The sequence below is a fragment of the Neoarius graeffei genome, chromosome 8 (assembly GCF_027579695.1).
Source record: "Neoarius graeffei isolate fNeoGra1 chromosome 8, fNeoGra1.pri, whole genome shotgun sequence".
In the NCBI taxonomy this organism is placed as follows: Eukaryota; Metazoa; Chordata; class Actinopteri; order Siluriformes; family Ariidae; genus Neoarius; species Neoarius graeffei.
In genome coordinates this window covers 88,021,407-88,048,490 of record NC_083576.1, presented here as the reverse complement: position 1 = coordinate 88,048,490, position 27,084 = coordinate 88,021,407, and the positions used below count along the sequence as shown (strand labels likewise).

General features: G+C 44.4%; 1 protein-coding gene across 1 annotated transcript in view; it reads left to right on the top strand.

Annotated features, from left to right (window-relative positions):
- The first annotated feature begins 9,748 nt into the window (after positions 1-9,748).
- Positions 9,749-27,084, top strand: part of LOC132891013 (cytochrome P450 2D9-like) — a 30,644-nt gene continuing 13,308 nt past the window's right edge. Inside the window, exon 1 of the mRNA XM_060928448.1 lies at positions 9,749-9,911. Within this exon, the coding sequence (XP_060784431.1) occupies positions 9,750-9,911 (162 nt within the window). The 5' untranslated portion in view covers position 9,749. The remainder of the gene's footprint in view (positions 9,912-27,084) is intronic.

The window sequence follows — 27,084 nt, the reverse complement described above, 5'->3', positions numbered from 1 at the left end:
GGGACTCCAAGAAGGCCGGATACTCTATACTGCTATTTGGGCCATAGGCACAAACAACAGCAAGAGCCCTCTCCCCAATCCGAAGGCGCAGCGAGGCGACCCTCTCGTTCACTGGGGTAAACTCCAACACATGGCGGCTGAGCTGGGGAGCTATAAGCAAGCCCACACCAGCCCGCCGCCGCTCACCACGGGCGACTCCAGAGAAGTGGAGAGTCCAGCCCCTCTCGAGGAGCTGGGTTCCAGAGCCCAAGCTGTGCGTGGAGGTGAGCCCGACTATCTCTAGCCGGTACCTCTCAACCTCCCGCACAAGCTCAGGCTCTTTCCCCCCCAGCGAAGTGACATTCCATGTCCCAACAGCCAGCCGCTGTGTCCGGGGATCAGGTCGTCGAGGCCCCTGCCTTCGACTGCCACCCAATCCACATTGCACCAGTCCCCTACTGCTACCTCTGTGGGTGGTGAACCCACAGGAGGTCGGGCCCACGTCAGCTCTTCGGGCTGAGCCCGGCCGGGCCCCATGGGCAAAGGCCCGGCCACCAAGCGCTCGCATACGAGCCCCAACCCCGGGCCTGGCTCCAGGGTGGGGCCCCGGCTGCGTCATCCCGGGCGACGTCACGGTCCTCGGATTTTTCTCCATAGGGGTTTTGGTGAACTGCTCTTAGTCTGGCCTGTCACCTAGGACCTGTCTGCCTTGGGAAACCCTGACAGGGGCATAATGCCCCCGACAACATAGCTCCTAGGATCATTCAAGCACACAAACCCCTCCACCACAATAAGGTGGCAGTTCAAGGAGGGGCCTATAATATTCTATAATACTGTTTACAACATTTTGTTACGTGATAATAAACATGCCATTTCAATGTTATAATCTTGGTCTACCGTAATATTTCTTGAGGAATGCAACTCCGTAACTTTTGACAGATGTCTTAGCCACCCCTTTGGGTATACCCAACGAAAGCCAGCGTGCGTGGTGACATTGAGGACTGCGGGTTTCCAAGGTTGGACTGCTGCTTCTGTTAAACGACCTAAATTGCCGAATGCATGCGTCAAAGCACACACTGAGTTTTATTAAAGACCTTATACCATTTCACTTGCCCTTACCCATTCGGATCTGGAAGACGCTTTACAAAAAAGGTGAGAGCGTTCTAACATGCATTTCAGTCTGCTCGCGGCCAATCTAATCCAAGGGGCCTTTTCAACAAGTAATCTGTCGTGCAAGTTGGGCAGAAGCACGCGTCAGGCAGGCAACATGTAGGCCTACAAGTCAGTAACCTATTCAACTAACTTTCATCCGAACTTTAAGTTTTCTACGGGGTCGAGCCACCGTACCAACTCACTCGGGGAATAGGCTCATATCGGCCAAATAGGGAGACGTCTTGGAGAGAAACGTGATGCAAGATGACAGTATGTAGCCACTGCAGGTCACTTATTTTTCAGCATAAGAAAAAACCCTTTGGTTTGACACTTCGCACCCTAATTATGTTGCTTCAACGTCGCGCCCTCCATGCAATTTCAGATTGACAGACATCGCGAAGCGCAAAGGGTGGAGGCTGCATGGGTGAGGGTGATAGCAAGTGACCATAACTTTGCAGAGTAATTAAATCACAGTGCTGCGCACAGACAATGGTGTGGTTTCTTGATTATTTTGTAAAGCATGCGCTTAACTAGTCATTAACAGGAAAAGGTGTGTGATTTATCCTTTATCCACCCCGACTGTGCCATGCGAAGATGCATTCTGCGTCTTCAAAATTCCCCGAAGTCGGCACCGTGCTATCTGTAATCTAACTCTAAACAAACTGTAAGTTATACTGGTTAAAAGTAGGCCTATCTGAGAATGATTTTTTTTCCCCGTTTTGAGGTAGATTTTGGGGAAGGTGTTTGTGAAGAAGGAATTAATCGCCTGTTCCAAATAGCCGCCTAGTCTCTAATACGTGCTGGGTCTCTTACGTGATTGAAACAAATAATCGCCCGGGCTATTATTTGGTATTTTACGGTATGTAGGTTAAATCAAGATATATGTAGACATATGTAAGTTTAGTTAAGTATTAATTCTTGGCTTATTCTGTGTCAAAATTAGTTGAAACGACCTTAGGTCCGGCTGGACATTGTTTGGGAACATTTTGTTTATTCTTTGATATGAATGTGTATTTTGAACAGAGAAGTGTCTGAAGGTCTGTTTTAGTATCAGATCGATACACACACTCTGAAATGGTAGAATTAAAGTTCATGTTTATGTTAATTCATTCAGTTGAAACTTAGGTCATAGCTTCATAAAAGCTATGAAATATACTGAAATATACTATGGTAGTCATTTGGATCCCGTGATTAATGAATGCATTCCGTGATTAATGTTAGTTTTATAGTTTTAGATTAGTTTCATAATGACATTATAATTAAGATCTTATGATTCTAAGGGTTTTTTTTTAGTTTAAAAGCATTAACCTAATTTGGTTATGAGTTTAATCCTGTTAGTTGTTTAATTGTTCTCTCTCTTTCAGACATATTCTCATTGTTCTTGTGGTTAAGTTGTTCTTATTTTTTATGTTTATTTTCTTATAACATTCCTTGTTTTAGCATTATTAAAGACATATTGTTATGTTATTTTACTTATGTTGATGAAATCAAGATGTAATTTACTGACTGAACACACATTCATGTGTTAAGAATTATTCATGTTAATTATTAAGATCCTTTCTGTGCAAACTAGTGTCTTTGACCTTCTCCGTAGACTAGACATTATCTCTGTTTAACATTCCATGCTATTCCATGCTATAACCATAATATTGATCATAAGCCAAGACTCTGATATCTATCTGTACCTTACTGTCAGCAAAAATGTTATTATATTATGATTGATTCAAGATGATTGCACACTTCCACATAGACGCACACCCATCACACACACACACACACACGAAGACAAAACAAACACAGAGACACTATAAGACGTTTTCAAAAATGTTTTCATTTTGACGAAGTGACTGTGCGAATAAACCGGCATGTGAAACCTCTGGTTCCTTGTCTGTTTCTCTCGACCTGCTCATTCTCGTCCTCGGATCCGAGGGGGCTCATGAAGGAATCGGGGTCTCTTTCTGGGTGAACCCCAACAATTTGGTGTCAGAAGTGGGATACTGCCAACCAGGTGAGTAAATTATTTTAATTTTAATTTATAATTTGATTGGTTAGACTTCCGCCTGGTTGGTAGTAATTTCAAAAAGAAAAGATACCCAGTTGTTTATAATTCAGGTTGGTAAACCTCGTGTAGAGGCACGGGACGTTTTGGGGAACCTCGTAGGCTCTTTAGACTCTTGTTTACGGGACGTGACGGGGCTTGGTAGAGCCACTGGAAGACTGGTAAACCTCGTAATTTGTTTACGGGATGGTGATCCTCGTGAAGTGAAAGAGCTGTCACGGGAAGAGCGCGCTTTTAATCTTTGATTCCTTCGTGCAGCCACCATGGGGGGAAAAATTGTATTATATTAATTGTATTATTGTATTAAGGTACCCGGACCCCGAGAAAAAACCCATGGGATTGGATGTGGTTTTGCATTCTACACAGATTCTAGACAATTTGGCCGGCTCAGTTTTGATTTATCCTCATTCAGGTATTTGCAATCTCTAGGAGCTGTGTAATGTATCTTTAATTGTTTTAGCATTTATATAAGGCATTACTGGATATGCACAAAATAATGAAACAACAAATCAGTACTCTGGACATGAACAGTTAGAACTGTGTTCCTGGTGTGCATAAATGTCAAACCTTTGGTCAATCAAACCTGTATAACCAACTTCCAAAGTCCTTATTTCCCTTATAAAATCCTTATAAGATGCAAATTAAAATGATTTACCTAAAATTTGAATGATAATTAACAATGATATATCCCAGGTACTTTTTATTCAATAAACTTTAAGAATGAATACAAAGCTTCAATGTTTGACAAAAAACTACAAAGTGTAAATGTTATGTGCTCTTTTATCATTGTGGGAATTGATTATAGCTCTAAATAAATATTGAAGGTTTTTTTTGGTTAAAAAGAATCCGTATAACTTTATTTGTACGCCCGTATACTATGTTTATTGAATCAAATCCATATAAAATACGGACATTCTGTATATTGTGCATTTTAATCTCAACGAAAGCTTCACTGAATCCAGTGGCGGCTGGTGAAAAAAATTCTTGGTGGGGCTGGTGTGTGCCAGTAGAGTTCCCTGCCTAGTCCAGTATAAGCATTCAAATGAACAGTCAGAAAATGACAACAATTCCACAATAATAATTTAATTTCATTCTCAAAATCAGCAGTTTCACAGATAAAGTAAATTAACAATTTACAGCTATATTAGGCTCCATTTATGCTTTGGAAAGGAAAGGTATCAAATACAATACTCAAGTTCTTGAGAGAAGTTTACAGCAAGGGTATGATTTCAGCTGAATCTATATATCAACAGTGTGAACAGTGTGTGTGTGTGTGTGTGAGAGAGAGAATGAGTGAGTGAGAGAGAGGGAGGAAGGTTTCTAAGGTGAGTGTGGGACTGAGTGTGTGTGTGTGTGTGTGTGTGAGAGAGAGAGAGAGAGTGCGTGTGTGTGAGAGAGAGAGAGAGAGAGAGTGCGTGTGTGTGAGAGAGAGAGAGAGTGCGTGTGTGTGTGAGAGAGAGAATGAGTGAGTGAGAGGGAGGAAGGTTTCTAAGGTGAGTGTGGGACTGAGTAAGAGTGTGTGTGTGTGTGTGTGTGTGTGTGTGTGTGTGAGAGAGAGAGAGAGAATGAGTGAGTGAGAGAGAGGGAGGAAGGTTTCTAAGGTGAGTGTGGGACTGTGTGTGTGTGTGTGTGTGTGTGTGTGTGTGTGTGTGTGTGAGAGAGAGAGAGAGAGAGAGAGAGAGAGAATGAGTGAGTGAGAGAGAGGGAGGAAGGTTTCTAAGGTGAGTGTGGGACTGAGTGTGTGTGTGTGTGTGTGTGTGTGTGTGTGTGTGTGTGTGTGTGTGTGAGAGAGAGAGAGAGAGAGAGAGAATGAGTGAGTGAGAGAGAGGGAGGAAGGTTTCTAAGGTGAGTGTGGGACTGAGTGAGTGTGTGTGTGTGTGTGTGTGTGTGTGTGTGTGTGTGTGTGTGTGTGTGTGTGTGTGTGATTCTAAGGCGAGTGCAAGATTTGTGTGTGTGACAGTGACTATGAAATGAGTTGTGTGTGTGTGTGTGTGTGTGTTCTGAGCTCGGTGTATTTCTGTGAAACGAGAGAGGGAGGGGGAGTGAAACACAGTGTTGACACTCTTGTTGTGAATACAAACTATGACAAGAAAGCTGTGTGATTATTGTCCAATATGAACCAAAAGTCTCGTTTTGAACATCAAAGACACAGACAGACAGAGAGAGACAGACGGAGAGAGAGAGATGCATTTTCTGTAGCAGGGGCGAAATTTCCAGCGCCCCAAAACCATTAAATTCGGCGATGCTGATTGGCCAAATATTTATGATTTTTCCCGAGCAACCATACACGATTGGCTATTCCGCTGCACTTCTGGGGCGCTTTGCCGAGCGCCCAAGAAGAGAAATGATACGAGTCTGTCGGTGGAAATTCACCGTTGAATGAGAGTCAGTTGGTGGAAATGTTGTTTAAATAATTCAGATCGCATGTAGGCACACACTATTAAGTAAAACTGACATTGATAATAAAATTTGTAAAAATATATATCGATATACAGGCCCGTAGCCAGCATTGTGGAGGGGGGGGGATCTTTTTTCCCCAAAAGTGGACTTCATCTGGCCCCCTACTCCCGTACCCCCCAAAAACACGCGCACACTTCAAATCTTCTAATTTAGACATTTTTTTATTCGTTATAAGTTCTCTGTTGTCTAACTTATTATTGTTATCTTCCTACAACTGTGCTGTGACTTCATTGTCTGTCTCTGTTGCTCACCTCAGTTGTCTGTTGTTGCTCTCCTTCATTGTCTGTCTGTTGTTGCTCTCCTTCATTGTCTGTCTGTGTTGTTGCTCTCCTTCATTGTCTGTCTGTTGCTGCTCTCCCCTCCTCTGTCTGTCTGTTGTTGCTCTCCTTCATTGTCTGTCTGTTGTTGTCTGTCTCTGTTGCTCACTTCAGTTGTTGCTTATGGCATCAGAACACTCCTGATCTGCCCATGCTTTAGCATAAAAAACAACAATAATTTCTAATTGAGATAAATGTTTCAAGTAATCCTGAGATTGAAATAATATCGCACAGCCCTATAGACCCTTTTCAGTCACATGACCTTCGTAAACGCGACCTCCATTTTGGACATGTAGTGGACTTCGGCTCGAATCAGTTTGAATGCGAGGAAGGCGACAAACGAAAAACATAAAAGAAAATGGAGCGAGATGCAGAAAACACCTTCACTATCCAGCGATGTAGGGCATTTACAGGGCGAGCAGAGGGAGAGGTATTTGCAAAAATTGAGGTTAGCAGGCTTAGAGAACGACGTTTACCTGCTTCCACCAGGATTGTTCACTGACGTACGGAAGTACACCAAGCCCTCGTCTTTACCTGACTTCGGCCCACGTGATCTGTATACCTATGTCGTTAAAAACCCATCGCCATACACATACACGCCAACGTCCGAGGTTCCGGAGCGCGCTCCCGCTTGCTCCAGGAGTGCTCCGGCCGAGGTTACCGAGCGCGCTCCCGCTTGCTCCAGAGCAAGCCACTTAATTTGAGGGCAACCTCGGCCGGCGTGTGCTCCGGGAGCAAGCCGGCGCGCGCTGCTTAATTTGAGGGAGAGCAAGCCGGAGCGCGCTCCGGAACCTCGGACGTCGGCTCCGGCAGCTATTTATACTGGATCCGGTGTAAATAGCTGCCGGATCATAATTACAGTAAACTAGTAAATACAGTAAAGGAAAAACTTGAGACTGAAAGGTTTTAAACAGTCATCCAAATGACTGAACGTAAACATTGCTACAGTAACATACCAGCTACTTGTTGACATTAGCTAGTCAACAATAGCTACTACAGAAGAACAAAGAGGTTACAATGGGTTATTTTAGCCTATTTGGTTACACACTCGCCGCCACAGAATGTTAACAGCAATGTAATGCCTTTTCTGGCTAATTTTATTTGTCTTACCTCCAACAAAGTGGTCACTACACAAGCGCTGGTATGCCGAGGGCTGCCAATCTTTCCTGTTAATGGCCGCTATCCATCTTCTCCGTCGGGATCCGATAAAATGATAACCCTTGCCTTGTTTGTTGATGGTTACTACATCCAGGTGCACAACAATATAGTGGCATGATGGAAGTCTTGCTGAAAGTAAAAACTTTCTTTGCTGCCATTCCTCAATATTGGCTGTGGTAAACTACTGGTAGTACACGTCCAAAATGGCGGCCACGTTTGTCGTGACGTCACGTGAAAAGGGTCCATAAGAACAATTGATTTAAAAATGCCCAAATGCAGCAACAGTGGGTGTTTTCACACACACTGGTCTGAACATTTTCATTTTCAGCTAGTGCACACGTTTCTTTTCACTCTGATCCAAATGCCAAACCACTGACAGGGCGTCACGTTACCATGACGACTGAAAAACACGTGCTCTTAAAGTCTCGCATTTTACTGTCTTCACACCACACCACAGCTCCGATTTCCCAAGCTGAAAAAAAAAATAAAAGCAGCCCCAGGTCCGACGCTACTAGTACCTAGCCATCGAGCTACCTAACTCATCTCTGTGTGTGCGTGCGTGCCACTGACACACATAGACTGACGGACGGGCTGACGCTACCCCCCACCCCCACTGATCACTCTGACAGATCGATCTATCACTACTGTTGTAAACAAAAGAAAAACAAAGTCCTGCACCCAGCACCTTACCCATTTTGGCCCTTTTTTGGAACATGGCGCCAATATTTTGGGACAAAGTAGCAGCAGATTTCTTGCGTTTTCTGTCTTTATCTTCTTTTATAGAGGGCTACTGCGTGACGTCACCGTACCGCGAGATTGTGCTAGGGCGCCATATTGGAAGACCAAGTACATGCATACATACATACAATATAAAACAAAGTACGAGCGAGAGTAAAGTGACACGATGGCTGATAATTCTGGTTATGTGAGTACATTACCAGCTGCAGAAAGGGCACAGTATGTGGAGAAACTGGCTGTGATTGATGGGTTTGACCCATATGATAAGACTCGGGGCAAGGGAGAGTGGATTTTTTTATTTCATAATTTATTTTTTATTTACTACTTATCTGTTTTTATTTATATATATTTGAATTATTTGGACATGGGGAAAAACTATATTTAAAATCCAAAGAGGGATGGAGGGAGGAAAATTAAAACAAAAGAAAGAAATGAAATATAGAGTAGAGAATATCTGATAAAATTAAGGATGTTTTTATTCAGTAAACATTTAAAAAAATGTTCTACAACACTCTAGCCTAGTGACTTACCAGTAACAAAATAGACTTGAAGTATTCAGATCCGCTCTGCATAAAGCAGCTAAATCCTCTCTCTGTCTCCCGGCAGAAAGCTCCTTGAACACCCTAACACAGCACAAAAGTTTACCATTGTAGGTTTTTGATGAACCAAGTGCCTCGTGGGTTCACATACCGCGCGCTGCCGTTATTTCCCCCTAATCACGAGTTTATGGTCTTCCAATATGGCGCAGGGTTTGTTTACTTCCGGTTTCGGGTGACGTCAGTGAAAGGGGTCTAATGGGGGCATTACCGCCACCCACTGGACTGGGGTGTAAAGCACTCTGAACAAAACGTGTAAACATAAACATAGGAGAAATGAACCCGTTTTTCTAACTCGTCCTCACTTAGTCTACTTTTCTTTTTTGATTAGTCTGGATTTGATATTGTAAATTTAAATGTGAATCAATTTATATTCATCGGACATGAACAAATGAATAAATCTTGAGTAATCTTGAGGGGGGGTGCGGTGTCGCGATCAAACGAACCCTCCGATCCCCCCTGGCTACAGGCCAGACATGGTCACAAGAGCACGAATCACGAACGAGTTTCTTTATAAATATTAAAGAGTCTTCCCTTTACTACTCCAATCACGTACAGGTATCCTCATGAATATTAAAGAGCCAGATGTAGTGGCAGCATATAAAAACCACATATAAACTGACTGACTGTACTCGTTCGGTACAGCACTGTACCGTACCGAAGGTCTGTTTTCCAACGGTCCGGTACGAATACATGTACCGTTACAGGCCTCGCAAATATCTATATATCATACAATTGCACTATAATTCATTCATATTGCACATTTTGAACATACTGTAAATATCTCATCTCATCTCATTATCTCTATCCGCTTTCATTATACCATTCAATACCTTGTAATTCCTGTACATTTATATTTATGTATATTACACTTGTTATTTACTGCTATGCACTTCTGGTTAGATGCAATCTAAGTTTCGTTGCTTTGTACCTGTCACATGTGCAATGAGGAAGTTGAATCTAATCTAATCTAATCTAATCTAATCTAATCTAATCTAATCTAATCTAATCTAATCTAATCTAATCTAATCTAATCTAATCTAATCTAATCTAATCTAATCTAATCTAATCTAATCTAATCTAATCTAATCTGCAAACTCCACACAGAAAGGCCCCCATCGGCCACTGGGGTCAAACCCAGAACCTTCTTGCTGTGAGGCAACAGTGCTACACCACCGTGCTGCCTTGTTCTGTTACATTGCTCTGTAAATGATTAACAAACTCTCTTTGCTATAAGGACCTGTCATTCCAGAGGTTTGTAGAGTATAGAGCAGCAGTACAGCAGTCATCATGCTGGGTTCCTGGATCCTGGCTGTTGTTTGTGTCTGCCTCCTCTTCCTCTTCATCAGGATCCAGAGACCCAAGAACTTCCCTCCTGGACCACAACCTCTTCCTATATTCGGGAACTTGTTTCATTTTAACATGAAAAATCCTCTGAAAGACTTTGAGAAGGTACAATTTCATATTATCTGTTAAAAATGTGATCATTTGTGTAAGCAGTTAATGAATGGTTTGTAGTTGGGACAGGCAGGATACTTTAGTTGACATTTTATTTTTCTTATTTGGCTTTTCAGCTTATGCACACAAACACACTGAGATGCACACACTGCTCTGCTCATCAAATCTCCCTCTCCTCTCCTGTCATCACTGAATAAGAGGAGACAAACAGCCACACATTACATTACATGACATTTAGCAGACGGTCCTATCCAGGGCAATGTACAACAATTGCAAAAGTCAGGTACAAGAAGTGCTGAACTTCTAGACAAGAAAGTTCTAGTGCCAACTGAACAAGTGACAGAATAACGATTAGATTAGATTAGATTAGAACTTTATTGATCCCTTTTGGGTGGGTTCCCTCAGGGAAATTAAAAATTCCAGTTGCATCATTACAGGATAAACAGAGAATAGAAATAGAGAGAAACTTCTAGATAAATTAAATTAAATTAGGTATTTACATATACAAACATAAAAAAGAATAAGAATAAGATATGGGGAAGAGGAAGGGAAAAAAATCCAACAGAAGAGGTATTGCACATTATATTGCATATTGTCCAGTACTGCTTATTGTCAGGCTAGGCTACTGGTCCTTCCCGTCCTCTGTCCTCCTGTTACCCCTCCTCACCCCCAGAGAGGAGATGTACAGTCTGATGTTGTGAGGGACAAAGGAGTTTTTAAGTCTGTTCGTCCTGCACTTGGGAAGGAGCAGTCTGTCACTGAACAGGCTCCTCTGGTTGCTGATGACGGTGTGCAGAGGGTGACTGGCATCATCCATGATGTTCAGTATTTTGTCCATAGTCCTCTTCTCTGCCACCGTCACCAGAGAGTCCAGCTTCATGCCGACCATAGAGCCGACCTGCCTGATCAGTTTGTCCAGCCTGGATGTGTCCTCCTTGGATGTGCTGCCCCCCCCAGCACACCATGGTGTAAAACAGGACACTGGCGACCATGGACTGACAGAACATCCACAGGAGTTTCCTGCAGATGTTAAAGGATCACAGCCTCCTCAGGAAGTATAGCCTGCTCTGTCCCTTCCTGTACAAGTGGTTGGTGTTGCAAGTCCAGTCCAGCTTGCTATCCAGCCACAGCCCGAGGTACTTGTAGGAATCCACAGCCTCCACCTCGACTCCCTCGGTCAGAACTGGTCATGACCTTGGTCTGGACCTCCCAGTATAATATTCTGTTGAAGTACGAATACTCGGCAAACATCGAAGGAAACAAACCAACCATACAAATCAACTGACAAAGAGAAAAAACTCAAATAGCCAACCCCAGGCTAGACAGTACACAGCCTGGGTTGGCCTAGACCAATATGCAATTACACAGTGGGCAGGGAAGTGGGGGAGAGGTGCAGCCTGAAGAGGTGAGTCTTCAGTCTGTGCATGAAGGTGGTCAGGGCAGTTCTTACCTCAGTGGGAAGGTCATTCCACCAATGGGGGACCAGGACAGACAGCAGTCTTGGGCAGGAGCGGAGAGGAAGAGGGGCCACACCCACTCATCAGTCTAACACTGATGTCAGCCCTCCCATGTCACCCATCTGCTTGTTGAACTGCACTAGCTACCGGTCACAGCTCGCATCAAATTTAAGACATTGGTGCTAGTTTACCAGGCTCTCAAGGGGTTAGGGCCAGCATACCTCCTGAGACTGATCCGTCCCTACATGCCAACCAGATCCCTATGCTCCACTACTACTGGTCACCTGGCCTTCACTTCATGTACCTGGCTTTTGCACTCATTGTATGTCGCTCTGGATAGGACCATCTGCTAAATGCCATGTAATGTAACGTAATGTAACACAAACTCAGGTGTGATCAATTTTGCTTCTCCCCTCCTCTGGCCTTGCTCTCCATACACAGATGCCCCCGCAGCCACACTGTCTAATAATTCTTTTCTTTTCTAATCTTTTTTTATACCATTACATAATTATGTAATGTTACTTTATTTGGAGAACAATCTGTTACAGATGCATGATTGCGTGTGTGTGTGTGTGTGTGTGTGTGTGTGTTTAAATTAAGATTCAAAACAGACAAATCCAAAACATTAATGAATGGCAAGGTCAATATCAGGAAAGGATCACATGATGATGAACTAACAGAGGTATATGTTACAGGTCAGAATTGTAGGTCAGGTGGAATTGTTGAACCTAGGTTAGAATTTTTAATTAAGTGCATATTTTGCTCCTTGTATTAGGGAGACTTACTCTATCTTGGGTTAGGTTTAGGGTTAGGTTTTGAGAAGACTTTGTATTTTAAACTACTTCATGATGTAATAAGACTGGACTCATTAATAAGTTCAAAATATATATCATGCTTTCCATCACAGTCGTTGCTGGTCTAGTGGTTAAGGTGTTAGGTAAAGAATCAGAAGATTCTGAGTTTGAATTCTGGTTAAAGCTAGATGGGCTTTTGATTTCATAAAATTGGTGAAATTTGATCATTGTGATATATATGTTTATTTCTGTAATATCTCACAAAACATCAGGCCATTCTGTGGGTGGGAAGTTATTTAATTTGAGGGCATTCCTTAGCAAATAATGTGCATGAAATCGCTCACTTTGCGCAGTCAAGCAGACAGAGGAAGTCCATGCGTGCATGCACTGGGTGTCGTGGCTCAGGTGGATAAGGTGCCATGCCATAAATCCGGGGACCCGGGTTCGATTCCGACCCGAGGTCATTTCCCGATCTCTCCCCGCTCGCGCTCTCTCTCTCTGCTGCTCATTTCCTGTCTCTACACTGTCCTATCCAATAAAGGTGAAAAAAGCCCCCCCAAAAAAATCTTGAAAAAAAAAATGTTTACCACCTTCTTCTTTTGTGTTTTATGACAGCTGACATCCACAGTGTTGCATTACTGCCATCTACAGGTTTACCTTGACCGTGCACTGACAGTTACATCATTCTTTCACTAAACGAACAGCTGATCACACCGAGGTGCTCTCTGACCACTGATATTTATTAGTTTGGTCCTGCGTTTCCTTTCCTTCGCAACATAATGTCTTTTCTTCTTGCTTTTTGTTACTGTAGTCAGTCTTTCACATTTCATTCGTGTCCTCCATTTTTCTCTCCATTTTCAAATTTGTATCCCACAATGCCTTGTGCGAACAGGGAAAGCCCACCACGTGATGCGTGATGTGGTATCTTGTATTGGGTCCTGGTGAAGCAATAAATAATAGTGGAGAATTTAGGGCCACATGGCTTCAAATTCATTAATTGTTCTGTGTAAAAAAAAAAAACTCATAAAATTGGATGTCTGTGATTCGAATTCAGTAGCTTTTGGTCCACTAAACAAAAATAATTGAGTGTCGGGAAATTTTTTTATGACCTCCACTTGAAAAATCTGAAAGGCAGTCTACTTTTAAGTATGAAAAAATAAATGTAAAAAAATGCTGAATAGGTAGACAGACAGACATAAGAGGAAATACTTGGTAGGTGTACACAGAGAGGAAATGGATGGAAGAAAGAGAGGCAAAAGAAATGATGGAAAATCTCTTAAGTTGTTTTAGATCATCCAAAATTTTACCAAGGTTGGAAATTATGAACTCGGTTAAAGGTGAGCTCATAGGACTTGATCTTTCAATCCCTCAGATAAATCAGCACTCTGAAATCTTGAGTGGAAAAGAGGCTAATCACTTCCTCGGGGTCATCAGGTGGGCACCTTCTTCATTGATATTTCATTGATAGGCCCATGACACCTCCAGAAGGCTCAACAGCGACACCCAGCATCCCAGGTGTGCTCCCCTCCGCTTTCACCCCTCTTGGTAGTCATTTCGCAGCCCAGATGGGATCCTTTCTTTTTTGGCAGATCCAGCTGCTACTTCATTCCGCAGCCTCTGACAGTGACCTGACAGCTTGTCTGAGGGCCTGGTCTCGAACTCCCATTCTCTTCAGGAGTTTAGATGTTGAGGTTTGGGATTATCACACCTCCAGCTCTTCGCCATGCTTTTGAGATTGTTCCTTTCTTCCAAACAAACTTCATTTGCCTCCACAGGAACCGTAAGACATTTGGAACATTTTTATACAGCTGGTATGGGACTCCATTTGCCCCTGGAGCTGAATCTGCCCTTGCTTTCCCCACAGCTTTTTCGACCTCGCTCCGTTTTGGGGGCTGTCATCCAACTGATGGGCGAGGCATGGGTGGCATGTCTAGAGGTAATTCCCTTTTCTCCCATCTTTGGTTGTCTGTATGAGTTGCTTTCAGGTAATCCTCCAGCTCCCTCTTTGGCACCTTAAGTGACCCACTCTTTTCTTTTGCAAAGAGTCCCTTTACAAATCTGAAGGGATCCTTGTAAAAGGATGTTCTTGTCCTCTCCTTCCTCTTGCGTCGGATTCTTAGGTTTTCTTCTCTCCACAACCTTCCCAGGCGCTTCTTTAGGTCTGCTTGCAGGACGTTGATGCCCTCCCTCTCCTCCAGTGAGCATTTCCTCCAGCATTTTCTCAACTCCCTTCTCTTCTTGATAAGGCGCTCAATTTCCTGCTGCCTTCTGGACTTAGAAGGGGTTGTTGTTGTGGCTTTCTTAACTAGCTCTTTGATTCCAAACCTGTCTGCACCGTAGGAGTAGATCAGTTTGCCCATTTTCTCCAGTTTCTTCTCCGCTGCTCCTTGGAGACTGTGCAGGATCTTTGTCAGGTCTGTGTCGACTGTTGTCCACTCTTTCTTGCTCCTGGACTTTGGCCACTTCACTTGAGGTCTGTGACCTTGAATGTTCTTCTCCAAAGCAGGCTGCATCTGGCTGGGTTCTAGATTCTCAAATCGTGTGCTTGAGTTATTCTCTTCTGATGTTGGGATACTGATGCTCGGTGGACTGTGGGTTGCATCCTGCCACTGAGCCTCACTTGACTTACTTGACCTTTCTCTCAAGAGATAATGGTCTATGTGAGGTCCTGACCTCACCTCCTTCAAACACTTCATCCGCCCTTGATGTATTTTGAGGCCTTTCATGGATGTTACCTTGGTCCAGCCACAGCTACATATTCAGAGCTCTTGTCCTGCAGCTGATGATGCCGTGCTGATAATTCGTATAATTAAAAAGCCGTATTCATGGCAGTGTCGGTTACCGGGTTGTCAGTCAATGAGTCATCTTGCGCCCCCGTTCTCTCAGACTCAGGGGGTGTCTTCTTTTGAATTTTTGTAGCCATGGGGGGTGACTCCTATTCACTTATCGGAGTGACGGAGCCTGCCATCATGGATAGCTATTCCATGACAACCCTGTTGGGATCTTTCCCTCATGTCAGCTGTCTTTCCATGCTGTCACATGGTCTTTCCCTTGTTGTCAGCTGCACTTTCATAGCAGCCACTGGAATTCTCCAGCTTGTTAGTTGAGCTCATAGGACTTGATGTTTCAATCCCTCAGATAACTCAGCACTCTGGAATCTTGAGTGGAGAAGGGGCTAATCACTTCCGCAGGGTCGTTAGGTGGGCACCCTCCTTCACTGATGTTTCACTGAGAGGCACACAACACCTCCAGAAGGCTCAACAGTGACACCCAGTGTCCCAGGTGCGCTCCCCTCCACTTTCACCCCTCTTGCTGGTCATTTTGCAGCTCAGATGGGATCCTTTCTTTTTAGGCAGATCCAGCTGTTACTTCATTCTGCAGCCTCTGACAATGACCTGACTGCTTGTCTGAGGGCCTGGCCTCGAACTCCCATCCTCTTCAGGAGCTTAGATGTTGAGGTGGCTATAAACCCTCTACAGCCGACCTTACCAGGAGGACCTTGGTCCGCCAGCCTCATTGTTCTGCTTCTCCTGCTAGGCCAGCATATTTCAGTCTCTTACGTTCATATGCTTCATCAATTGCAGCCTCCCATGGCACAGTTAACTCCAGAATGTATAGGGACTTCTGTGAGGTTGACCATAGGATCATGTCTGTCCTGAGGTTAGTTGTGATTATTTCTGGCGGAAAGATGAGACTTTGGCCTAGGTCAACCTGTGTTTTCCAGTCCCGGGCAGTATCCAGGAGGGCCGACTCCATCCTTGCAGATGGTTTCCCAGGAAGTTGTCCAGCTTTCACAAAGGAGATGGTGTTTTAACCCAGGTAAAAAAAAATCACCTAGGTTGAAATTTTTTGATCTGTAATATATACATCAAGGGCAAGATGAAAGCACAAAAACCAGGAAACAACCAATGTCAAGTCCTACCAGAGTACTGAAATATTAACAGTCAAGTCTTGGTAAAGTCTGGCAATGACACAGAGTGTTTACTTCAGAATTGTGTGTGTAGCGAGAGTCCTACATATTGTGAGCTGTGATTATGTGAAGTAATGAACAGGTGTGCATGGTTAAAAATGCGGTGACTGTGAACGTGAAGGTGTGTAGGTGTTGTAATCTGTGGCGGCCATGTTTGTAGGCTGCAGTGTGTTCTGTTAAGTGGAGTTTGGTGTGGTTTCTGGCATAGATGTGACACCCTTAACATTAATAATCTCTGTAAAGATCTGAGTTAAAAACATGTTTGGGTCTTTTGTACAGAGATGATAGATGATACATCTATGATTAAAGAAAATTATGATGTTCAGTTTGATCCAGACTTGTGCAGAAAACAGGTGTTATCTACCATAGGGGCACCCTAGAAGGTGTGTTTGCTTTTTTTTTTTTAAATAACCATGTGGGCACCTAAGGGTGCAGTCACCCAACAGTGTCTGTTAGTGGGGTCCCCCTACTGGTGGTTGTCAGATGAGTTTTGTAGCAGCACTTTCACTCTGAGGTTGGAATTTATAACACTGCCAGAACTTTGTCGTTGGCCATCTTTTGTCACAATCAAATTGGTTTATGAAGATTTGTCTATGACAACAAAATTGTGTTGAAAATCTCACAATGTAAATCAACTTAAGACAGAACAGCAGGCATGTTACCTCATGACACATTTGCAATGTGTGTATGTATTGCTGAAATAATATTTGTTGAATATTGTATGTTTAGTTGGCAGAGCAATATGGAAACATTTACAGTCTGTATATTGGGACAAAACCAGCTGTTGTTCTTCATGGTTTAAAAGCCATAAAAGAAGCTCTGGTGACCAAATCTGCAGACTTTTCAGGACGCCCAGACTCCATGATTAAGGATATAACTGAAGATAAAGGTGAGCTCTGTGACAACCAATCACTCTGTTAGGACTAGGACTGTTTTGGCCTGTAGAGGCCGCTGTTATTTCCTTTTCATGTCGTGTTTATTTTGGCCTCTAGAGGCCGCCACTGTTCCTGTGTTTTGTGTTTGTGTTAATTGCCTAATTATCTTCACCTGTGTCCTTAATTAGTTTGTCTATTTATACCCCTGAGTTCAGTCCTCTTGTCACGGAGTCTTTGTGCTGTTATGTTTATCTCCAGTTTCCTTTGTACTGTGTTATTTGATCTTCTTAGCTTTTGAATTTTTGCACTTTGCTTTTCTTTTGGATTATACTCTTTGGGGTTTTTTTGTCTTTTGTTTTGCCCTGTATATAGTGTATATAGTTTAAATAAACCTTTTGATTCTTTTTCTACTTCCGCCTCACGCCTCTGCATTTGAGTCATCCCCCTGGTGGCCTAGTGGGGGTTTGCTGGATTATCACACCAACGAACCAGGTTTGAATCCCAGCAATACCCTAACAGAAAGACTCCGTCATGACCGACTCAGCAGAGGCTGCTTCAACTGTCTACCCGGCCAACCTTCAGGGAATTATGGCAGCTTTGACATGCTTCGGAGCGACCATGGACGCTCATGGACGTACGCTCACCAGCCAACGTGAGGCCCTCGCTCGCCACGAGGAACTGCTTCAGCAAATTGGGAAAACCCTGGCACAGCTGACATCTCTGCCTGCATCTCCTGCTCCTGATCCAGTTCCTGCTCCTGATCCAGTTCCCACTCCTGCTCCAGTGCCTCCTGCAATGCTGCCTTCTTCACCTCGCGAACCCAGCCTTCCTGCACCACAGAGGTATGACGGCAAGCACAGTGAGTGCCGAGAGTTCCTTACCCAGTGTCAACTCACCTTTGAGCTTCAGCCTACCACCTACACTACGGATCGCCGCAAGATTGCCTTTGTGATCACCTTATTAGCTGGTAAGGCGCGAGCCTGGGCTACTGCTATCTGGCAAAGACAGGGACCTGAGTGCTTTGATTTCCAGCTGTTTTCTGAAGAGATGCTTCGGGTCTTCGATCAGGCAGACATCAGTACCGACGCAGCCCGAAAGCTCATGTCCATCCGGCAAGGAGGAAGCGTCGCAGATTACGCCATCTCGTTCCGAACACTCGCAGCAGTAAGTGGATGGAACGAGACTGCCCTGGTGTCAGCCTTCCACCATGGTCTGTCTGACCCCATCAAGGACGGTCTGGCCTCTATTGGATGCCCAAGTGACCTCGAAACCCTCATCTCACATGCTATTCGTCTGGACAACAGGATGAGAGAACGCCACCAAGCCTTGAGCCCCCCCAGCCTCCCTACCTCTACCTGGAGACCGTCTACCTCCTTCAGTGACTGTCCAGAACCCATGCAAGTGGGTCGTACTCGCCTCTCCGCATCTGAGAGGGAGCGCAGAAGGAGGGACAAGTGCTGCATCTACTGTGGCAAGCCTGGTCACTTCCGAGCATCATGTCCCGAACTCTTGGGAAAAGGACCGCCCCGTCCAGCCGAGGGAGGGTTGTGACGGGGCCTACCCTCTCTCCCGGACTCCCTGGCCAAGGAATCTACATCCCGGTCTCCATCTCCTGGGGTGAGTCTGTCCACTCTTGTCAAGCTTTGATAGACTCAGGGGCGGCTGGGAACTTTATGGATATTCACTTCGCCCAAAGCATCAATATTCCGACTGCACCTCTTGAAGTCCCACTGTCTGTGTCTGCCCTCGATGGCCAAGCGTTAGGTGATGGAAGAGTCACCCAAGTTACTTCTCCAGTTTTCCTCCAGTCTCAAGGTCACAAGGAAGAAATATCCCTGCACCTGATTCCTTCACCTGAGTTCCCAGTTATTCTAGGCCTTCCTTGGCTTACTCGCCACAACCCTCGCATAGACTGGGTAACAAGCCAGGTTGTGGAATGGGGCTCTGCATGCCATGCCTCTTGTCTGCTCTCTAGCTCTCCTGTGTCTCCTGCCGAGCCCCCTGATCTCACTGAGTTATCTCAAGTTCCCACAGAGTACTGGGATCTCAAGGAGGTGTTCAGCAAGAGCAGGGCCGCCGTTCTTCCTCCGCACCGGGCCTACGACTGTGCCATCGACTTGCTCCCTGGGACTACCCCTCCTCGTGGCAGACTGTTTTCACTCTCTCAGCCAGAACGCAAGGCCATGGAGGAATACCTCAAAGATGCCCTGGTCTCTGGGTTTATTCGACCCTCCACTTCACCTGCTGGAGCCGGCTTCTTCTTTGTCGGCAAGAAGGATGGGGGGCTCCGACCATGTATTGATTACAGGGGCCTGAATAAGATCACTGTGCGCAACCGATATCCCCTTCCGCTGATGTCCACAGCTTTCGACCTGCTCCAAGGCGCCACCGTCTTCACCAAGTTGGACCTACGGAACGCATACCACCTCATCCGTATCCGACAGGGAGACGAGTGGAAGACTGCCTTTAACACCCCGTCTGGGCACTACGAATACCAGGTGATGCCCTTCGGACTCACCAACACACCAGCTGTTTTTCAGGCCCTAATCAACGACGTCTTAAGGGACATGATTAACCTATACGTTTTTGTCTACCTCGACGACATCCTTATCTTTTCCAAGACCGTGCAGGAGCACCGCCACCATGTCCGCCAGGTTCTCCAGAGGCTGCTACAGAACAATCTGTTCGCCAAGGCCCAGAAATGCGAATTTCATGTTCCCGAGGTCTCCTTTCTGGGATTTATTGTACGGACAGGCCAACTCCAAATGGACCCTGCCAAGACCCTGGCCGTCCGGGATTGGCCTACTCCCAAGTCCGTTAAGGAGGTTCAGCGGTTCTTAGGATTCGCTAACTTCTACCGCAAGTTCATCAGGAACTTCAGTTCTGTGGCAGCACCCATGTCAGACCTCACCAAAGGGACAGGTGGATCTTATGGCTGGTCTCCTCAGGCAGAAAAGGCGTTCAAAGACCTCAAGGACCGCTTCTGCACGGCACCCATTCTGGTTCTCCCGGACACCTCCCAACCATTCATCGTGGAGGTGGACGCCTCGGACAGTGGTGTCGGCGCGGTGCTCTCTCAACGTTCGGAAGGAAAGCTGCACCCCTGCGCTTACTTCTCCCACCGCCTGAGTCCTGCTGAGTCCCGGTACGATGTGGGGGATCGAGAACTGCTAGCGGTCAAACTGGCCCTTGAGGAGTGGAGGCACTGGCTGGAGGGAGCACAACATCCATTCCTGGTTTGGACTGACCACAAGAACCTGGAGTACCTCCAGCAAGCCAAGAGACTGAACCCTCGACAGGCTAGGTGGGCCCTGTTTTTCAGTCGGTTTGACTTCACCCTCTCATACCGCCCCGGCTCCAAGAACACCAAACCTGACGCACTGTCCAGACTGTTCTCTGCCACTAACAGGGAGAATGAAGTCGGGCCTATTATCCCTGTGTCCCGGATTGTGGCCCCTGTCCGCTGGGGTATTGAGGAGGCTGTCCGACGAGCCCAACGCCAGGACCCCGGTCCTGGGACGGGGCCACCAGGCCTCTTGTACGTCCCACATCAAGCCCGGGCCAAGGTTCTCCAGTGGGGTCACTCTTCCCCTCTCACCGCCCACCCGGGAGCTCGGAGGACCCTGGACTTCCTGAAAAGACGCTTCTGGTGGCCTAACATGGAGAAGGAAGTAAGGTCATTTGTCCTGTCCTGTGAGGTTTGCACCAGAACCAAGAACCCACGACAGCGTCCCCAGGGTCTCCTGCATCCTCTGACCATTCCCCGGCGTCCCTGGTCCCACGTGGCAGTCGACTTTATCACGGGTCTCCCTGAGTCACAAGGTAACACGGTCATTTTGGTCTTAGTTGACAGATTCTCCAAGGCCTGCCGCTTCATACCACTGTGCAAACTCCCCTCTGCTCTTGAAACTGCGAAACTTTTGTTTAATCATGTCTTCCGAGTCTTTGGTCTTCCACAGGACATCGTCTCAGACCGAGGGCCCCAGTTCTCCTCCCGAGTGTGGCACGGGTTCTGCAAGGTCATCGGAGCCACTGCCAGCCTCTCCTCTGGGTTTCACCCACAGTCCAATGGTCAGACGGAGAGGCTCAACCAGGACCTGGAAACCACCCTGCGAGGCCTGGCTATGGATAACCCGACATCGTGGAGCACCTGGCTGCCATGGGCAGAGTACGCCCACAACACCCTGCAGTCATCGGCCACCAAGCTGTCGCCATTCCAGTGCCAATTCGGGTTCCAGCCACCTCTGTTCCCAGACCAGGAGGAGGACGCGGGGGTGCCCTCGGTCAACCAATATGTGAGACGGTGTCGCAAGACCTGGAGCAAGGTCAGGAAGACCCTCATACAGACCTCCAGAACCAACCAGACTCAGGCCAACCGCCATAGAAGACCTGCACACGCTTTCCGCCCTGGGCAGCGTGTTTGGCTGTCCACTAAGGACCTTCCACTGCGGGTGGAGAACCGCAAGCTTGCTCCTCGCTACATTGGCCCCTTCAAGGTGGTGCGCAGGGTGAACCCTGTCTCCTACCGGCTCCAGTTGCCCCGGACTCTGAGGATCAACCCCACTTTCCATGTTTCCCTGTTACGGCCCGTACTGACGTCTACGTATGCCCCTGCCCCTAGGAACCCCCCACCCCCCCGCATCTTCCAGGGGCAGACTGTGTTCACTGTGAATCGCCTGCTTGACTCCCGCCGGGTCCGCGGCGGGTTGCAATATCTGGTGGACTGGGAGGGCTATGGTCCTGAGGAGCGCTGCTGGGTTCCTGCTCGGGATGTCCTTGATAAAGAACTATGTCGGGACTTCCATTCGGCCCATCCGGATCGCCCTGGGAACGTCAGGAGACGCTCCTAGAGGGGGGGGTCCTGTTAGGACTAGGACTGTTTTGGCCTCTAGAGGCCGCTGTTATTTCCTTTTCATGTCGTGTTTATTTTGGCCTCTAGAGGCCGCCACTGTTCCTGTGTTTTGTGTTTGTGTTAATTGCCTAATTATCTTCACCTGTGTCCTTAATTAGTTTGTCTATTTATACCCCTGAGTTCAGTCCTCTTGTCACGGAGTCTTTGTGCTGTTATGTTTATCTCCAGTTTCCTTTGTACTGTGTTATTTGATCTTCTTAGCTTTTGAATTTTTGCACTTTGCTTTTCTTTTGGATTATACTCTTTGGTTTTTTTTTGTCTTTTGTTTTGCCCTGTATATAGTGTATATAGTTTAAATAAACCTTTTGATTCTTTTTCTACTTCCGCCTCATGCCTCTGCATTTGAGTCATCCCCCTGGTGGCCTAGTGGGGGTTTGCTGGATTATCACACCAACGAGCCAGGTTCGAATCCCAGCAATACCCTAACACACTCGTCCCTCATCACCAGACTGTATTAAATTTATTTTACAAATGTATTGTTAGTGCAGTGCTAATGTGTGTTACTAATATGAGTAAAATGAAACAGGAGTCGTAACGGCTGATTATGGTCTTCAATGGAAGGAGCATCGGCGCTTTGCTCTCATGACCTTAAGGAACTTTGGCTTGGGGAAACAGCCTATGGAAAAGAGGATTCTTGGAGAAATTGAACACGTTGTTGCAAAATTGGACAAGCATGCTGGTATCAACATGTTACTTTATTAATCATGTTTCTGTTGATTATAGCTGCCCAATAAAAAATCTTTTACAAAGCAAGTAAAAACACATCAACAAAGCTTGTCTATTTGTAGGAAGCTCCATGTATCCTCAGACTCTGTTCCATGATGCAGCATCAAATATCATCTACCTGGTTTTGTTTGGTACTCGCTATAACTATGGCGATGAAACCCTTAAAGTCTACGTTCGGCTATTTACTGAAAACTTAAAGATCGCTCATGGACCTTGGGCAATGGTAAGATCAAATCAACTCTATTTTAATTGTGTAACACTGTTAATAATAGACATTTGTCACAAAACAAGTTTATAGAAATTTTGGTAGATTTGTAGATTTAGATCCATAGTGGGCAAGTGGCATCAGTGACAAGAAAAAGAAACAAAAAAACCCTGAGACAATGTGAGCAAAAGACCTTGAGAAAACTAGTCTCAAAATGGAACCCATCCTCATCTGGGCGACACCAGATTATAAACACTGCGATTATAAATAGTTACAAATAACCAATTGTCACTTCAACATTGCCTGACCACTGTTATTTGGACTAAGATTAATGCTAATGGCTTTTAATTCCATGTTAGTGTTGGGGAAATCACAACTCAACATTAGAAAAGTTATTTTTATTATTGAGTTATTACAGTCAGTGCAAATGAGAGCAATAAGCAATGTCTTACAAATAATATCATTTTGGACCTGATATATTCCTTTCGTGTTTTTTTTTTTAAATGCATTTGAACAATGAGTCAAATATTTATATAGTTGGGTTATTTTCAAAAATCAGTTAGCCAGTGGAGTGAATTTTCAGTTACGGGGTCCCTGGCTGTAAAAAAGTGTGAACCTTTTGAAGAAAGTTTATGCTTAAAAGAATCCATTTTTTACGTTTGCTTTAGTTGCTGTAGATATTCTTCAGTTTGATTTGAAATTTGTATGAAGTGTCAAGGTGTATGTTGCTCTTTAAAGATAAATAACTAAAATCAAATTAAATTCAAATTTGAGCACATTCAGAGGATTACTTGTTATCTGCTTTCCAATCCCCTTGGGCCACTTTGGAGGAAAGCTGTCAGGTTTCGTATCAGCTGTTTCAGCATTTCAGAACAGTCACTGAGTTATAAGGAGGTTTGTGTTGAGGGACATGAGCTTCAGTGCTGCACACTCACAGTTCCAGAATCAAGTATTTCAACTGAGACACCGTGTCATCAACACAAATCCACACATTTTACTAAATTGTATGTGCTTAAACAGTGTAATATAATACACTGATTTATTTATTTCCATCATTAACAGTGTAGCTATAAAACAGTGAAACTGGAAATGTAATTTGTAGCCTGTATATATTTGTAATAATAATAATCTTTGAGACACAGGGTTTCAAAAGCTGACATTTATTTACATGAAAGCTGTGCATGGCAAACAAACTGGGCGAGGTTTGTTTTGCCAGGCAAAACAAACGCCACCCGGTAGCAAAGGACTGGAGACCAGAGGTTTATGCTGAGATGCATGAACGATAGGGTGAACACGTCGCATGGTGAGTGGTAATGCGAGTCTAACAGAACATTGGTTGATTACCTTCTTGAAGAGGAAGGGTCCAAGGAACCTGGGTGCTAGCTTGCGAGAGACTAAGTGGCAGGTGGTGCATGGAGAGCATTACTTTTTTTTTTTTTTTTTTTTTTTCAAATCTTTTTTTATTGTGAATAGTATTTCAAAAATATATTACACATTTATACACATTCAAAGTTTTGTTTTTAGTAAGAGACAACAAACAGACTACCCCACATATAACAACAGATAACAAATAACACAACCCACCCTTCCCACCCCCCACCACCCCACCCTCACACACCCCCACCCCTCCCCACCCTCACACAAACACCCAACCCACCCCGGGACTTCCTGATCTATTACACTGTTGAGGCAATCAGATATCAATATGAATTAACAAAACAAAATCTTGACAGAATCAATGAATGTGCTGGAGAAGGGGATACCAAATCTTCTCGAATTTCTCCAGTCTGTTTGATAACACATACCGTATCCTTTCTAGATGCAACAGTCGGATCATTTCGTCTAGCCACATTTTAGCAGAAGGAGTCTCACTTTTCTTCCAGAATTGTAAAATTAGTTTCTTAGCTATAATTAACATGTATGATAACAATTTTTGCTGGAATTCTGGGAGTGAATTAAACTTATCTGATACTCCTAGCACCACCAAAATTGGATCTGGCTCCAGTGAGATATCTAGCATATCTGATATTGATTTAAATATCTGGACCCAGAATGGTAACAGCTTAGGGCAAAGAAAGTAACTGTGAAGCAAAGAGGCTTCATCCGCCATACATCTATCACACAGTGGGGAGATTTCTGAGAATATCCTGTGTAGTTTTGTTTTTGAGAGGTGCAGTCTATGGATTATCTTGAACTGAATCAAACAGTGTCTTGAGTTAGCTGAGCATTTATGTATGTTTTCCAAAGCATCATCCCAGAGTTCCTCACTTATTCCCTCCCCAAATTCTTGTTCCCAGAGAGTTTTAATCCCCTGGGTAGATGGTACAGACCTGCTTAGTAATGCAGAATAAAGTGTAGAAATGAGATGTCCAGCTCCGCCTCGAAATATAAACAACACATCCAAAGTTGTGGGTTCTACACCATCTAATTTAGGTACATGTTTCTTCACATAGTCTCTTACTTGTAGGTACCTAAAAAAATTATTCTTATGTAGACCATAATGATTTTGAAGTTGACTGAAAGAGGCAAAATTTTTATCTATGAAAAGGTTTCCAATATTCAGAATACCCAGCTCTCTCCATTGTGAGAAGGCAGAGTCCATACAGGATGGGGGAAAAGATGGGTTTTTAGCTATAGGTAAAGAGAAGGACAGAGATTTAGCGTTGAACCTTGACTTAATCTGCTGCCATATGCGAATGCCATTGTAGATTATACAGTTATGATTATAGCAAGACTTCTGAATTTTTGTTGGCGCTAATACCAATGTGCCAATATCATAAGGAGCACAGTCTGCTCTTTCCATTACAATCCAGGTTGGATCTGTAAAAGAGTGATCCAACCACATTATCATAATGCGGAAAGCACAGGCCTGGTAATATGTAAAGAAATCAGGGAGGCCCATCCCACCATCTGTCTTAGATCTGCAAAGATGTGTTCTTTTTATTCTAGGTGTCTTGTAATCCCACAAAAATGGAGTTATAAGTGCATCGAGCTGTTTAAAGACTTTCTTAGGGAGGAAAATTGGGATATTTTGAAAGAGATATAAAATTTGAGGGAGAAAGACCATTTTTATCGCATTAATTCTTCCTGCTAGTGAAAGAGGAAGTGATTTCCAAAATTCAATGTTATTCTGCAGCTTAGATATTAATGGAGGGAAATTACACTTGTACAGTGACTGAAAGTCCTTGGTGATTCTGATACCCAAATATGTGAATTCTTGCAGTGATATTTTAAAAGGGAACCCCTGTAAGACTGAAAGATCATGTATTTTTACCGGCATTAATTCACTCTTCGACCAATTGATCCTGTAACCAGAGAAACTTCCAAAATGAGATATCAGATCTAGTATAATTGGTATTGAAGACAAAGGTTTAGTCACATACAATAATATATCATCTGCATAAAGGGAAATCTTATTTAATGTGTTATTGACGTTGTATCCGTGTATGCGGGCCTCAGACCTGATTCTTTGTGCCAAAGGTTCAATGGCCAGGGCAAAGAGTAAAGGTGATAAAGCACAACCTTGTCTAGTACCTCTGTGTAATAGAAAAGGTGGAGAAAGAATGCCATTAGTTAAAATTCTGGCACTAGGTCTGTCATACAAAACCATCAACCACTTTTTAAAACCATTGCCAATGTTGTATCTTTCTAGCACAGAAAATAGATAAGGCCACAATAATTGATCAAATGCTTTCTGTGCATCTAATGACAGAATAACTAAGTCAGGAGAATTCTTTTTCTGGGAGTAAATTATGTTAAAGAGGCGTCTGAGATTAAAAAAGGAGTGTCTTTTTGGTATAAAACCTGTCTGATCAGGATGAACAAGTTTACTAATTAAAGAATTAAGTCTGAGAGACAGGGCTTTAGCTAGTATCTTTTGGTCAGATGTCAAAAGTGAGATGGGTCTATAGTTGCTCACTTCCATAGGGTCCTTCCCTTTTTTGGGTAATACTGTTATTATGGCCTCATTCAGTGAGGGAGGTAGAGTACCATCTTTTTTTGCTTGTGTATACATGCTTAGCAGGTAAGGGGAGATAAGATCACTAAATTGTTTGTAAAACTCGTTTGGAAATCCATCGGGCCCTGGAGTCTTACTATTTTTCAATAATTTAATTGTGTCCTGTATTTCTGAAATGGAAAGGTCTGCACTAAGGAAATCCTGGTCTTGTTGTTCTAAAGTGGGAAGGTCACAGCTGTCCAAGAATTTGTCTATAATAGAACAATCTAC